Here is a 16,837-nt window from a genome sequence, read left to right as displayed (position 1 = left end):
ATTTTGGGCCCCCTTCGAGCTCGGCCCCCCCCCAATTGGGGGGTTTGGGGTGCGGCAGTTACGGTGCTGTACACTGTTTAAACACACAGTGTTGCCTACAGCTGTATAGTGTAGGCCTGCAGTACAGTCCACAGTAGAATACCAATTACACGCGAGGACATTCTGAAGACTTCAGGTAAATAAAGCAGCATGGAAAACAATTCAAACTATATTTTGGCATTGTGACTGAGTATCATTTCCTGAATCTCGTACGCCCGATGACCTGATAAGTCACGACAGACGGATATATTGTTTTGTGTTGCATTAATTGGATTCTAATTTCATGGCACACTAGGCCGCCGTTTACTATACCGACGGCCCACAATACCACTCCATAGACATCTCTAAACAAAGGCCAGCTATTTTTCGTTTGATTGTAAGGTGACACTTGAGTTACGATCGTGAATAGCTCAGCAAATACTGGTATAGCACTGAAGCATCTGGTTGCGCGAGTAATTAAGCCTCTCTTTTCAGAACGAGTATACTTGAACGGTGGGAAGTTATAGCAAATTTCAAATGCCGGCGCCAAGCATAACATCGTCTTGTAGTCCGACACCAAGCAACGTATCACGCGCACCGAATCATAACATGACCTCGATTAGAGAATCCATACCTGAAGATCAGTCAGTCGTTCACAGTCAAAGAGATTTGATGGACTTGAGGAGCGTGTACGGTGCTGAAACTATCATTGACGATAGCGACGATGATGATGTGTTGACATGCTCTGGAGATGGCAGTGATGAAAAGTCTGTAGGCTTGTTTGACGTGGTAAAGAGGGATTTTCGGGTAAAAACCGCAGTCATCACTAATAGACCAGACTACGGTCCAGTACAGAGAAAGCCTAAAGTTAATTTCATACAGGTAGGACACTTGGTTTCAAAATTTATCTTTCAGAAAAGAGGTCGATTTTGAAATATTTCAGGATATGAAAACTAAAGTTGGAATCGCGCTAGAATACAAGAACAAAGGCACAGAAGAAATGCAAGCGAAAGACTTGAAACAGGCTACCAGATATTTCCACCTAGCCTTGCTCAATTTGAAAGGTGACCGATATTGCACGTTGGCCTTGCCGAGAAATTGGCGTAGAGCAGTGGTTCCCAAACTTTTTCGGCTTGTGGCACACTAGAAAATTAGAAAACGCTCGCAGCACACAAGAGCGAAACCTCAAAAATATTCACGCGTTAATGCGATGACTATGCTTGTTATTTATACAGATATATATTCCACTGAAACGATAGTGAATTGTTGACAGATTGCAGGAAGCCGAACGCCTCTTCGCGGCTGCGGTAACGGTCTCTTAAACTGTCATTCGCCTCAGCCTAGTGCCCGAGTTCACAGTGCCTTTTTCGATGTTAGTGACTGGGCTTTATCTTGCTCTTTCCATTCCTCGTCAGTGCGCTTTTTCATTGGATATTTTTTCTGAGATTTTTCTTCGCCGTAGGAACAGCGACGCGGGGGAAGAGGAGCCCAGAAAAACCTGCTCAGAATCGAACCCATGTGGCCTGGGCGGTAGGCGCTTACCGTCACCACTACCCTATCTCCCCCACAATGACTGGTTTCATCGACATGGTCACACTTGCATGTGCCAAATCTTTTTTGATTCGCGTCAGTAGCACGAAGCGTCACCTGATAAAGGACGTACGCCAATCGATAGATCCAAATCGAAAACTGGTACATAAGGCCTTAGGTCTGGTCGATTCAACATATTCTTATCCGTTCATCACATCTCATTTGGTTATGTATCGCATTCTACATGGTGTATCTTGAGCACGTGAACATATAAATGCCCATGTTTCTTGGACATGCGTAGCTATATGTGTAGGCCATGATAGACATTCAAAATTGTTCCAGGCCTCGATCCAGACGAAGGGGTTTTGTGGAGCGGGGATTTCGAATCGATGGATAAAGATAGGATGCCCCTTCGTGTAATGCCCAACGAGCTAAAGGAAATCAAAGAAGGCGTCGAGGTAGACTGCTATCTTGGCCTTGCAGGTAATTGTCACTTTGCCCTCTGAATACCATCTGATCTAACGTAATAGCCGTAATGGCTATAGGTGATCGGATTCCTCTTAGACTTAGACCGTTGAAGCGACATATCCTATTACAGGCTTAATATTATTACATTGCCACAGCTTTAAATCCTTTGTGTGATATTTCGTAACAATTCCCTCACAATATCGGAACCTCCCACTAAGCATATCGTATTTCACAGGGTCGATATACGCGATCAGAATATCAACATATCGCTATTTACGTAAATTAAATTAATTTGATGCCATTGTCATTCATTGGGTTTGTAGAATCGTTATGGATGAAGATGTCAAATCTGTAATGTATACAATATTAGTACTTCATAACCAATACATAATTATTATTTGATGCTGCACCCGTCATAATCCCATATGCCCATCATACTTATAATTATTATTCAGAACATACGAACCCAAACTGGGTGTAGTTGGTAGTCGTATTTTACCTAAACCAGGAATAAATATGTATATATATATGGATATTTATATAGGTATTAGCACATTATGCCCCGACTCACATTTCAACGTGAGCTTTTAGGTTTTATTACATTGGTGGTTCCTAACGTTTCAGCTTGTGGTGTGGCACACTAGAAGATTACTTTAGAACGCTCGCGACACGCAAACACGAGAGAAGAAGTTGCGACTCATTAGTAGTACCGAGCATAATTCAATACCTGGTGATATGATTCCTAGTATATATCCGAGTATCACTTATTCGTCCCAAGAGTATGGATGATATGGAAGGTTCAAATTTGTTCCTTGTATGCCGTCGAACTGGGTATATTTGCAATATGATGTAGCGCAGTGGCTCTCAACCTTTTTGTCCTCGCGGACCCCGCGGACCCCCAAGTTTTTGCTCAGATTTAGCTCAATTATCGTGCAAACGTCATCTGTCTTGTGCAAATATTAACTGTAGGCCAGTGATAAGCAGCAACAAATTGCCTCTTCTTGAAAATAACATCATACTATTTATGTAGAAATTGGTTAGACTTTTATTTGAAAGTGATTTCTGTTGCACTGTAGTTGCCTTTCTTGCAATACGTGATTGTGTCTCGAATATCCGCGTCTTCGATTTGTTATGAACGATAGCCGTAAATCCCTTTCCGCCAATTTAGGTGATGGCGAATATATTAATAACGCGTAACGCCTCCGACGAAACATTTGGGTTTAATCGCAATACATGGCACCAAAATTGAGAAACACATTAATGAACATATAGCGCCCATACCCTGGTCGCTTCTATCAAATTGCTTTGTGGACCCCTCGGTGTCCGCGAAACCCCGGTTGAGAACCACTGATGTAGCGTGTGTAAGTTGTCAGCAACGAGCTAAGTGCTTCTCGTGATCTGAGACAATCTCAAATCAAAATGCTAATATATCGATCAGCAGAAAATGAGAAACTAAAAAATATTTCGATATTCGGCAATGTATCGCTTTAACAAGAATTGAAAAGCGCAATTGTTGTTCAGCTAAACACTGCACGAATACCGAAGTGCACACTTCCAGCGATTCAAGCATGCTAGGCAATCGGTAGATGCTGAGTGATATTTTATTGATTTAGGATGCCTCCAGTACAAGGAAAGGGTTCCGTATCGTAAAATAAAGGAATACTGTGTGAAAGTGCTCAACATTCGAGATGACTATGTTCCAGCCCTTGTGAAATGCGGCATGGCTTGCTACTACTTGAGAGAATACGAATTGTGCAGATTTAACTTGCAAACTGCTAAGGATCTTTCGCCAGAGCCCATGGGTAAGAAACAGGATTGTAATGACTGGAGTCATATCTCGAGTCCGATTGAGTCGAGATTTTTGACTTGACTTGACTTGACTTGTCTCGTCTTGTGGAAGGTCTACTTACACCCGAGTCATTGCGCATGACTCGAACTAGTCAGATAACTCGAGGCCCACTACTGTGAATATCCCACACTACCTTATCCAAGTAGCTAGTGTTTTTGATGAAATTGCAAAATACCAACGCTGTTATAAGCACCATAACATGATGAACAGTGAACACAATGAATTGTATCCTACTCGCACTTGAGTCTCAACACTGTGACTCGTACTCGAACCTTTGAACCCTAACTTGGACACGAACTCGGACATGACTTTGCAGATGACTTGACAATGACTCGACTTAACTAGAGTCAAAACTATAGGCGTACGGTTGACTTGCGACTCCGACCTTGGGACCTGGTAACAACCGTGGTAAGAAATACTCAATTCGTTATTGGTAATATCTACTATCTACTTCTAAGTTCCCAAAATCTTAAACGCGATATATTTAAACCATCCGTAGAGGGTTAATCGCTAGGGATATACGAATAGAATGAATAGTCGAAATCTTGCTTACACACTAAATGTCGTGTAGTTCCATGGGGTACCTGGGTCATTTCCCCACTGATAATGCTGTACCATAACAAAATTACCCACAATTTATTATTTATAGACGTAGAACAATGAAAATAGCGAATCTTTAGTGTTTTCGATTTCAAATATCTAGCCGCGGCATACATTTTCTCGCTGCAGTATAGTGCTGATAAATAGTCTGCAACTGAATTGCAATTTGCAAATATTGTCCAATTTTATCAATATCGTTACTAATAACAGTAATTGTTGGCAGTTGCAAATACTATTTTAGTTATCATAGTAATTTTACGAGACTTTTGAATGCACCTATTTGTATATTAAAGAAGTTGGAGTCGGAGTCAGGAACATTTTTCACAAACTCCAACCCCGACTCCAGGCACTATTGTTTCACGACTCCAACTCAGACTCCAGTATGGGAAAAATGAGCGAAACTCCGACTCCCACTCTACAGCCCTATTGAGGACCACATCAGGAGTCATCAACAATGTTCCCTCTAATTTTCGACGAGTCTGCGCACGCTCACCAACTCACTGCGCAGGCCCGTGGACTTTCTTGGATTTTCTGTGCGCAGAGACCATGTGAGCCCTGCGCATTTGCGCACGTGCGCAGCTTAGAGGGAACATTGGTCATCAACCTCTGTCACCAGAGCTGGAACCCTTGGTTCAGTGGTTCTCAGCCTATCTGTCTTCGCGGCCCCTTTCGGACCGTCACGGACCCCCGCGGACCCCCACAAAGTTTTTGTTCAAATTTAGCTCAATTATCGTGAAATCGACATCTGTCTTGTGCAAATGATAACTGTAGGCTTAGTGATAAACAACAACAAAGTAACTTTTCGTGAAAATAAGATCATACTATACATATAGGAATTGAGTTGACTTCTGGTCGTTTCTTAAAAATCCGCGCCTTCGATAGGATACTAACAAGTGCGCGAAATCCATTTCCACAAATATAGGTGGTTGGGAATGTAATAATAACGCGTAGCACTTCCGACCAGGACCGTAACTGCCGTAACCCAAACCCCCAAATTGGGAGGGCGAGCTCGAAGGAGACCGAAAATTATTTCGTGATTTAACATAAATCATAGAGTATTTTTTGAGACAATTTATGCGCGATTTAAGATTACCGAATATGTTGATTGTTGGACACCCTTCTCCAAGAGAAAAAAAACGGGTGATTTATTGAAATAGGCACTTCGGCGTCGGCCATTACTTGGCCACGTCGATCCAAGACATGAAGTGCTCCGCCATGTAACATGCGACTCAGAGAAGTGTGCCTGAACGATCGGCAGCGAGAAAACCGTGACCGAAAAGGAATGCCCTTATGCTGACCGAAAACTACGATATGTATACTATACATATATGGTAAAATGTCCATAGGTGCATACATGGCTGGTGCCGAATGTTCCTGTCCTTGCAATCTGAACCCCACAAGACATATGCCATCTCACAGAGAAAAATTATTTGCCAGTGAAGAAATACCAATTTGAAACCATGTGCGTCTTTCAGTTTAGTAAGTTTGGGTGATTTCAATATATTTTGACATAGCAGACAGGAGATCACGAAATTTTATCATGTAACGAAGCTATTATACCAACGCGTCCGCGCGAATATGTTTAATTATTATCTACGGGCCGTACATTTCCCGAGACACCTCAGTTTACTGGTAAATCTGATTACGTGAACAGAAAGGAGAGGGGGAAAATTTGATAGCAATATATATGTAGTTCCTGATCATATTGACCGATTCAATAATGATATATAGAAAATTTTCGTGCTTGGCGCGATTCGGCGAGAAAAGATGACTCACACTAAACAGAACACATCTCGCTGGGGGTCTGGGAGGGGCAAGCCTAGCAGAGGTTTGGTTTATCACCCTATGGGGGGCCACGACCAAGGTGCTGTGGGGTTGACGAAGTGCTGTTTCGGTTCTGCTTCCGACGGTACATTCTGGTATGATCTTGACAAATCAATTTTTTAATGAACATATACCATCAAGCCTGGTCATTTCTATCTAGCAGCTTATCTTGAAGTTATTACGGAAAATGGTTATATATATCACAGGAGAAAATGGATTTTTGTAAACATTTCGAAGTCACCGTGATTGACCTTACTCATCAAACTTCTTTTCCACAATCCACAACAAAACATCTCTTAACAGGAAAATGTTTGTATCCGTAGGCTATTCGCAATTTAGGAATTAAAACGAGTCTGCACAGTAGAATATTTCATCTCAGACTTCCATTCTGTTAATATGAGCTCTGGAGTTTAACTAGTAATGAAGCGAAACTGTCTCGGGATTTTCCGATTTTAAAAAACATACTAATTAGCTTATCAGCTATCTGGAGACTTCACGAACCCCCTGAAAATGCTTCACGGACCCCCGGTTGAGAACCACTGCCCTAGTTAGAGAGCCGGTATTATTAATATTATTAATGAAGAGTTTTAAGTGGCGCGTGTCGCCGTTTCCGGCCTTGTGCACCACGGTCAAAATATTTTATCAAGGATCGAATTTTCGTGCTCTGGGACATAGGCTTATAATAACTTTCAAACTATATAAACTTTCAAACTATATATACAAGTTACATGAAATAATAAACTCGGCGACCGGCGTAAATAATTGCGGCATAGTAAGTAAATTTGTTAAAGTAAGATAGCCGGTATGCTACTGTAAACGAATACACCAAAACAGTGCGACCGAATGCGGTCTGAGGCTATTTTTAAATCTTTTCTCATGATTTTATCGACATCTCGTATTTCTGAAAGTTGATCCCAGAGTTGAGTAAATATGGTAGGACCTAACTGCGATTCCTAGTAGTAGGCTATAGCCTATATATATATATAATATAATATTATATAATATAATATAGTATATAGTTCCTATATTATTTGTGCTGCTGTGTGCTCCAGATGGCACCGGACTGACTTATTTGAGACCTCACAACTTTTTTACCTGCCTCCCAACAGCTTTCTTACAATTTTCATATTTTAACCGACTTGCATGTGTTAACAAATCGCGAGTGATATTCATTGTTTTACAAATATAATCTTAATACACACTGCCAAACGATATCCAACAGAATTAAGTAATGCCGTTACCTCAGTCAATTTTGAACTTTGAATTTCATAACGGATAGCTTCTGGTGCAAAACCAAACATACCAATTGTTTGGAACTCGAACTATTGATATTTGGACATTTGGCATGTGGCATACGAAAGGTTGCTGCACTCTGGACTGAACATTTGCATGCTTTATCTCAAGGGTCACCAACAAGCGGCCCGCGTGGTCATATTTTTCGGTCCGCGACCTGATTTCAGATTTAGGAAGAGCGCTTATTAAAGCATTTTGAAATGCTAGAATTGCTTCCAGTTAAAAAATATCGTTGTTGTTGTTATTCAAAATAACCTATTCTCTTGTGCCCAAAGGCACTATTCCTCACTAGCTGATAAGGCTTCGGGGATGGTAATAGCATTCCATGGATGAAGAATTAGCTGATATGGATGGATTGGGCATATTGCCTTGACGTGCATTGGCCCAGACACTGCCACGACCGAGACGCGTAGAAAATAACTTCGGGTTTCCCCACAAGATCAAGCTTTACGAACGGTAGTTTTCGAACAAATGCCCCAATATTGATTCTTTAGTCGCTAAAAAGTGTTGTCAGGTATCGTGCGCAGCTCATAGTTCAAAATCGAATTAAAGTGATGATCATAATAGTTTTTGTTGTATTTGTATTGCTTATAGTAAAACATTATTCTGTTTTTGGTAATTATGTCCGCTGTCCATGTCAGAAAGCGCAGCGTTGTAGGCTACTTATGTAAAGTTTTAAACGTAACGTTAAACTACGTGGCCTATCTTTATCCTCGATATTGATTTCGTGCGGCCCTCGGCCTATACGAAATTTGAAAAGTGGCCCGCCAGCCCTGCTTTATCTATTGTTCCATATTATTATTTTCAAAACAATTAGTGAGGGGATGATAGCATACAACAGTTTTTAGGTTGTTATGAATCCCAGGGTAACAAGTGCCCCGTCTTCCTAGATGCTATCATCATTTCCGATTGCAAAACTTTCTGTATACCATCCGATATAGATCCTGAAATCAAGAAGTATCTGCACATGGTGGAGAATCAACTCACTAAGATGAGGAAAAGGAAGTGAAGATATTCAAATGAAAACGCAATGCTATCCTATTGTGAAAAGAGCATATCAAAGCGCAGGTTCAAGGTTCAAGATACGGAACATATGCCGAGCACTTTGCACCGTGCTACTATATTCTAAAAACGCGTATGCACTGTGGATTCGAATTAGGTATATAAAACATATACTGCAAAGGAGGATTGCGCCTTTAGCAAGCGATCCTCATGGTCATTTCGAATGCCGATATTATGAGCTAGTATCGTTTTCGAGATATATATGATGACGACCAACTGCCTTCAGAACATACAATAAGATGTTTGCGAATTCGCAAATACCCGGTAACAGCGCAGTTACAGTGTTCAAGTAACTTGTTATATTTGTCACATTTCATTAGTGGTGAATATAGCTGTACTTCCCATCTACAATGTATTGTGAAGGTTATGAAATGTGTGTAGGTTCTTGATCCTCGTTCTTGATTGTCATTGCAAGCATTGCCTGACGTTTCCTGTAACATTTAGGCCTTTTATATGCGATGATCTGTCTGATCCGGCGGAAGTTCAAATTTAACAAACCTATCATATTGTTTGTTTTGGGGTAGGCCTATTCATGGTGTTTGTCGACTAATGGTCATTTACACCAGGCAGATATTCTTCTTATTTTCCGTAACTGCCGATTTATAGCACGGCCCACCTCTAGACTTTTGTAAGACACCGCTGACGCGGATGAGGAGCCTAGGTAAACCTTCAACACTTAGGTATCGGAGTTCAGAAATCGACCTCGGTCGGACTCGAACCCGCACCCATTGCTGTTGCAGCCGCGGATTATACCACTGCGCTATCTCGCCACCTATCATATGAATCCGTTTCGAGCATCTTGACGATTCTATATATAATCTCCATGATATTTCATGTAAGCCAGTGGTTCCCAACATGGGCAATATCGCCTAGCGGACGATTTTGAGAAATAAGGGGCATAAATACCAAAGGGGTTAATAGGGGGGGAGAAAATGATATAACATCCAGTAAGATATATTTCATTGATACGGCCAAAAAATGCACGTGAAGACGGCTTATTCTGCATATGACGCGAAAGTTGACGAAAACAAGGTCAACACAAATGAAATCAGACGCGCAAACCGGTTTTCCGGGCGTCTACTCGGATACATTACCTTTAGATTTGAGTCAATTCACCAGCGATCAGAGTTAGCTGAATAAATTTTGCAGTACTCTTTTCGGATCCGTCGAGAGTCGGAAAAGGTTGGGAGCCCCTGATGTAAACAATGCCATGAACCCAATGAAAATGACCATCCCTCATTAGCAAAAGTTTAAGGAACTAAAAGGTATTCATACGCTAAATGTGAAAAATTGAATTTGATTTGTTGATTTTGTGTCTGCTCGTGTAACTTTTCTTTTTCTTTGTATTTGCATGTTTTTCCTTCAACTACCAATGAAATGTATAACATCTTCAGACTCAAACGTTTAAAATTCGAATTTCCTTTTCCTTACCGGTAGAGGGACAGTGTGAACCTTTGAAAGGCTCAGGTTCTTGTGAACGCGGATCTTTTTGAAAGGTTCTGTATGAACGCGAACGTGAACCTCATGGCTTCATGTGACATCACATTGCTAATTCCAACCCTACATTTCAGTGAAGTGAATGCCTATATTGATGTACACGATACCTAGCGACGACTCGGGCCACATAATGCCACAACGCTGAAGTACATATTAACGTTTTATACGTCGTCAACTGTATCAACTGGGGCAATCAAATAATGTAATAATCCCATAACATCAATATATTCCGTCGAATTGCCAACAATTTCGACGAGGACTTGCAAGGGAATATATGCTTACGTCTGAAACGGGCACGGCCAGACCGGGCCATGTATTCGACATCCGAGTATTGCTACGTTGATAGTTAGCTGAGTATAAAACGGGTTACTATACTTGCTACCGATACTGTCGCATTGACAAGCTATACAGCAGTTGCCAACATACACGGATTTTTTTTATATATACAATAAATGTATGAAGTCAAGATTGACCCCATTCGCCTGCTAGTTTTTTGCATCAGACAACTATATCAATTGCATTGTCTTGATAAGCAAGCATCATTCGCTGACTACATGTACCGTATTTCTGCCTTGATGATATGCGATTGCGGTTTAAGCTCACAGCAGAGAGTCTCAAGCGGAAAACTGGATATTTCGAGCAAACTTTTGTAAGAAAGGAAGTAAAATTATTGTGGTCCATGCTAGTTTACTGTTGTGCTCCCAGCGCAGCGCTTATAGTAGTCCGCAGTTGAAATGCAATACATTTCAATCAAAGATGCTATAATCAAGAGAAAATTGTAATATAGGGCTAAGGTTCACAGTGCAGAACCTACCAAGGTTCGTTTGTGAACGTGAACCTCTAAATTTCTGAGGTTCGCGCACAGAACGCGAACGTGAACCTTACGTCCACACCATCCCTATAACTTGCCGGCAATGAAACGCCTCTGTGTGCTGAAAATATAGTAGGCGTGTATTACTTATTCTGCATGATCAGTTGTAGTCACTTGAAATTTATATTCTATTTATGTAATAATATATATACGAAGTCTTATATACACTCGTTTGACAGTATTTCCGTTTCTAGGGGATGGGTCGGTCACAAACTTACCGCGAACGATAAATTAAACAGTCCCGCATTTAAAGGTATTGCCTGTAATGATGTGGCTGTCGGTAGAAATCCAATTGTCGTCATGAAAGGTTTACTAGGCCACTAATACCTTATCGCGATTTACAAAGCGTTACATCGTGTTCCTGCAGGAATCTCTAGAACAGTGGTCGGGAACCTATGGCTCGCGAGCCATATATGGCTCTTTGGGACATAAGATATGGCTCTTGGCGATTTTTTTTATTTTTGTGCTTAATTCATCAATAATGCAGCAACTTCTTATTAAATCTCCAGCACGAGCAGTATAATTATTCTTGTTGCAGTATAAAAATGTCCTTGAGAGGTTAATATAGTGATATATTTTAATAGGCTACCCGGTACGAAATCTTGAATTGCACGATGCATTCATTGATCAAAGAGACTATGAGACAGGGCAGTGCCTGTATCACAATGAAGTTTTCAAATATACATTGCCTTTCTGAACTCCGGCGAGAAATAAACTGCCGTGGAAGTGACATTCACAATTGCAAATTCAAATTACAATCAACGCCATAGCTATCCGTGTTCTTGATTGATAACGTAGCTCTGTATAGTCGCTGTTAAAATGTAGGCGTGTTGCGCAAATGTTACCGCCAAATACTTCGAGAATTGAGAAGCCGAATCGGAATCAGTGCGACATTTACATTCGAATAATATCAGGTATTATACATTCTATGATATTTACGATGAATTGCGCTGACGCATTCAAGAATAGTATCAAGACGAACTAGCGATCTTGTATAACTCACGAAAAAAGTCTCAAATTATGTATGAGGCTTTACCTTAACAATTGCCGACCATACTAAAACGCCCTCAGGATGAATACCATGCAACACCAAAAGACGCAACTTTTGAAACCGAGTTGAAAACCAACAAAAACCACAAAACTCTAAACCAGTGGTTCCCAACCTGTGGCACGCGTACCACTAGTGGTATGCGAGTAGATTCTGTTTTTTTTTTCGACCGAAGGAACTTATTAGTTCAGTTGGGGTTGAACACGAAGATTGTTCACCAATAAACTTCAGGCTTAGCATGGCCTCCTCGCAGTCGACTCTAGCTTCTCACGCTATTCCCCAGCTTCTAATTTTCCCTTCTAAGTGGGAGTGCGAACAAGGATTTTCATTTCTTATGACTATCAAGTCGAAGAAACGAAACTGACTTGTTGCGCCCATACATGACCTTCGATGCGCTGTGAGAAAACATATGCCACGCATTGACCAGCTAGTGCAGTGGTTCTCAAACTGGGGGGCGCACCCCCGCTCCTTGGGCGGCATGAAAGCATCTGAACGGGGGTCGCCAAGTGATCAAAAATTTCAGGCGCGATTTATCTCCATTTCATTGCTTTTCTTTTGTGTGTAGTCTTAATTGAATATTTCGAGAATTCTCCTATTAACTGTCATAACCTTCCATGTCATCAAATTATTCGCTGGGATTGCTAGCATTCTGGTTGCATTTTGTGTTATGACGATAAGGGGGCGCGAGATTTTTCCCTATCATAAAAAGGGGCGTGTCTAAAAAAGTTTTAGAACCACCGAGCTAGTGGAAAATAAACAAATGCAGCCATCTCATTAAATAAATTGACGTTTGCTGTTTGCTATTATTTCATTATGTTTTCTTCTTGTGACTGGTGGTGAAAAAAACAATTCCATGCATCTCCATCAACCCTGGCTGATGATGCCTAGGTTAATAGCATTTGCTATTACGCCTCGCATAGGTAAAATACGTGATTATGACGTCATAAATGACGGAAACGTTTTTTAAACGCATTCGGCGCGCGTAACTTATGTAGGTAGTACGCGAGCACTGCATAAAACCTCGAAATGGTACGTGGGTAAAAAAAGGTTGGGAACCACTGCTCTAAACAGAGTAACCAACGAAAGTGGAGAAACGTTGTGGGACATACACAAAATTGCTCTGTCCCAGGCCGACAAATCACAGACGTTCTACGGAATGTCGTGGCAGCCAAAGAACTAGCAGAAGACGGAGGAACAACCATTGTCATTGCCAATTTTGACCAAAGAAAGGTATTTGACCTATTATCCCACAACCACAACTACCTCTTTGACATAATGGTCGGAGAAAACTAATTTCGGACCAAACACGATAAAACTAATAAGCAGGATATACAGCAACTCCTTCAACAAGATCTCCATAAACAGTCTATCATAAAGAAACTGTTCCAACACTCCAAACGATATCTCACGTGGTACGGGAAACAACTCATCACAAACACGATCATATCCCCCAAAATAATCTACCAAGCGAGAACCCTCATGCCAACGAGAGAGACTATAAGAACGCTTACCAGACTCTTTTTTAACTTCCTCTGTCATCCAGATAAAATTGAAATCATGGCAAGACCAAAACTCATACAAAGCAGGAAAACTAGGGGCATGTACGTACCCCACATAGAACGCAAAATCAGAGCAAGCAAAATTGAAAAGATAAAAATACTCACAATGCTGGAAGAGCCTGTGGAGCCATGGCAACACCACGACCTATACAAATTGGGGCCAACAATTAAAAGATGGAACCAAGCTCTGTTCACCAATAGCATGCCACACAGAATGACACTCACCATAGAATGAAAAATACTAATAAACATCGACAAAAACTTGAGTGGACGAAAGAACAGTGGGCAGAAAGCACATAGAAGCAAATATATCTAGATATAAAGAATCCAATGCAATATCCATTGTAAAATAATATTTATTGAACTCGGAGACTTTTCGAGTGCCTCTTTTCAATAGTTAACGGCACACTAAAGGGATTAAAACAGATTTAAAAGCAAAACCAAAAAGGCAAAGTATGACGCAACAATCAAAATCACAGACCATGAAATTCGCATTGTACCAATGGCAACAATAACAAACTATGAAGTATACGGACATGCGGCAGTGTTGCCAATTTAGCGATTTTGTCGCTAGATCTAGCGATTTTCCGATCGGTTTAGCGACAAAAAATATCGATCTAGCGACTTTTGAAAATATTTAGCGATTTTCTAGCGATTTTTTTTATCGAAAATATCTGATAATAATCAGTTTTGAGCAGCAAACATCAAACACGTTCGCCATATCTTATGCGCGCCACTGCATCAGCACGTATCAGATCACCGATCAGCAGTCAGGCAGCGCGCATGAATAGGAGCGTGTATACCGTACTGACTTTTCTGGTCAATGAACACTGAACAATGGCCATGGAAGCGAAGTTAGTTATAACTTTTCCCGCCGTAAAAATCTACAATATATTTTGTTCGTCAAACTCGCAAGATCCCGAACAATTGACTCCCAACATGATACGAGTCATGATAATCATATGCTCGCCCAATGCAATGTGCTATACAAGGTCCGATATATGAATTCTTTACGACCACGACTGACGAATATAGGGTCCACCCGCCAAAACTGAAATCGCAATTTTCTATAGGGGTAGCTGGATTCAGCTGGACTCAGCTGGACTAAGAAAACTGTATTACATCGGACTTTTTTCACCAAAACAAGACGTAACAATGGTAGTAGTACCATACCAGCACTATTCGTATCCAATTCTATCGAGATCCAATGGGAGAACACGGTTCAAATCGTCCTTCCCCACATTACTCGAAGGTCGAATAACGAGTTTGATATTGGATTCGCGAAAGAAAACTAGAAAAAATAAACGTATACGCCACGGACATTTGACACCACACAAGATGTAACAGCATTCGAACAAGATTTAAATAGCCACCCCTCCTAAAAAGTGATTTAAATATCATTGATAATAACTGTATTCGCAACAAGTTTCATTGAGATTGAACATCCTACTTATACTCGGACAAATGTCATACATAATAATTGACATATACCATTTATCAGATGGATGGATATAGGGAAATAGAAATATATAATTGGATGGCCAGCCGCAATAGGTAGTGGTATGTAGGCTACTCAGCGGTTCAGCCCTCCGTTATTTTCTAGAATGGACGTCGTCACTACTTATAGTTGTTGGCACATCCGGTGCAAGTCGTGTCGCGTTCAAGTATTCCCACCGAGTTAGGGACGGCAAGAGGCTTTCCGCAATCACCTGTATATTTCATCACGAATTCACAGACGCATCGAGCAAAGCACTTGTATATCTAGGATGATTTTGACATCAACTTCCCTTTCAGCGGCAGTTTGTGTCGCGCATATATAGTTAGTAATCAAGACTGCAAACCTGGTCATGCAGGGCGATCATTGCGGGGAGCGATCTAGTTTGTTGAAATGCACCGCACATTTTGTCCTGTTTTGAGATGGCTGACATGACTCTTGAGTATTACGAACTAGAAGTATGATAAGTGTAATGTGACATAAACGATTAAAATAGAGCTGACAAGAATGTATGGATTTTACTGGTTCAATTTAACATCTTCAGGAATTAATGCGGATTTAGCGACTTTTTTTAGCGAGTTTGTTTCAAGATTTAGCGACATCTAGCGATTTTTTACATCAGTTTTAGCGATTTTTGTGCGTCCGGGGTTGGCAACACACTGTACTATGGTAGCAGCGCAATTCATAAATAAACAGTTACACGCACGAGACAACACGCACTAATGAGAAATTTGTAGGTTATAGAGGAAATCTTTTTGTTTACATAAAATAGGTTTGTTCAACTGAATAATAGTAGACTCCAGCACTTTTAGATGAAACAAAGACCTACCACGCGCAATGACAGCGAACATATTGTCATCATAGTGCTGTGCACAGGCGAGGTTTTCACTCACATGCTGACCAATTGTGGCAATTGACGAAGCATATGCTTGGTAATCGTCATAGCAGTCTGTTTTGGCAGCCAATTTGCACTGACGTGCAAGCTCCGTGCGATCATTTGCGCATGTTTTTGACCGAATCAATTTTGGGATATGCTGCTTAATACGCTCAAACAATCTTTGAGATGTACGTCCTACATAACTACTATCACAGTGGCACTTGTATTGGTAAATAACATTACTTGCATTAAAGGCAGGAAGTACATCTTTCGAGAGTTGGGCAACAAGGGTTTCGTTGTGTACACCACATGCGTGTTTACGCTGTAATAACAATGGTGAACAGCCGATTTAACGAGTTTTTCAAAACGGTTGGGCACGTTACCTAGCCAAGGTAGGTGTAAAAATGCCGGGCATTTTTCTGGTCCGTATTTGGGAGCTATGTCCGATTTTTTCAAAACCCTAGAGATGGAGCATTTTAATATGTGGTCTGGATAGCCATTTTTGGACAGAATCAAGTGGATATCATCCAATTCGCGTGACAGTTTTTCCGGTGAACAGATGCGCAGGGCCCGAGACATGAAATGAGGTTTAATTTACGCCGCTTCGGGCAAAATGAATCCAACGGATATAATGGCCATTGAAGGTAGGTTTTCTGTGCACCGATATTAAAAAGGTTTGTCCTGATCTCTCTACTAAGACGTCTAAAAAGGGAAGGGTAGCATCAGTTTCCTTTTCCATTGTAAATTGTAGAGCTAGATGGAGACAGTTCATTACACTCTCGCTCATTTTTGAAGGCAACAAAGGTGTCATCGACATATCTAAAATAGAGGAGATGTTTTGCGGCG

The 16,837-nt window shown here is 41.0% G+C and overlaps 1 protein-coding gene across 1 annotated transcript; it reads left to right on the top strand.

Moving 5' to 3' along the window:
- Positions 1-450: 450 nt before the first annotated feature.
- On the top strand, positions 451-10,618 carry LOC145450311 (tetratricopeptide repeat protein 9C-like). The gene is made up of 5 exons (XM_080328824.1): positions 451-900; positions 962-1,082; positions 1,891-2,031; positions 3,630-3,818; positions 8,524-10,618. Exons 1-5 carry the CDS (start codon positions 556-558, stop codon positions 8,589-8,591), a joined length of 864 nt encoding a protein of 287 aa, XP_080184950.1. The 5' UTR covers positions 451-555; the 3' UTR covers positions 8,592-10,618.
- The last annotated feature ends 6,219 nt before the right edge of the window (positions 10,619-16,837 follow it).

The sequence above is a fragment of the Botryllus schlosseri genome, chromosome 11 (assembly GCF_051294905.1).
Source record: "Botryllus schlosseri isolate E-star chromosome 11, Bs_hap1, whole genome shotgun sequence".
NCBI classification, from domain to species: domain Eukaryota; kingdom Metazoa; phylum Chordata; class Ascidiacea; order Stolidobranchia; family Styelidae; genus Botryllus; species Botryllus schlosseri.
This window is presented reverse-complemented; position numbering and strand designations above follow the sequence as displayed.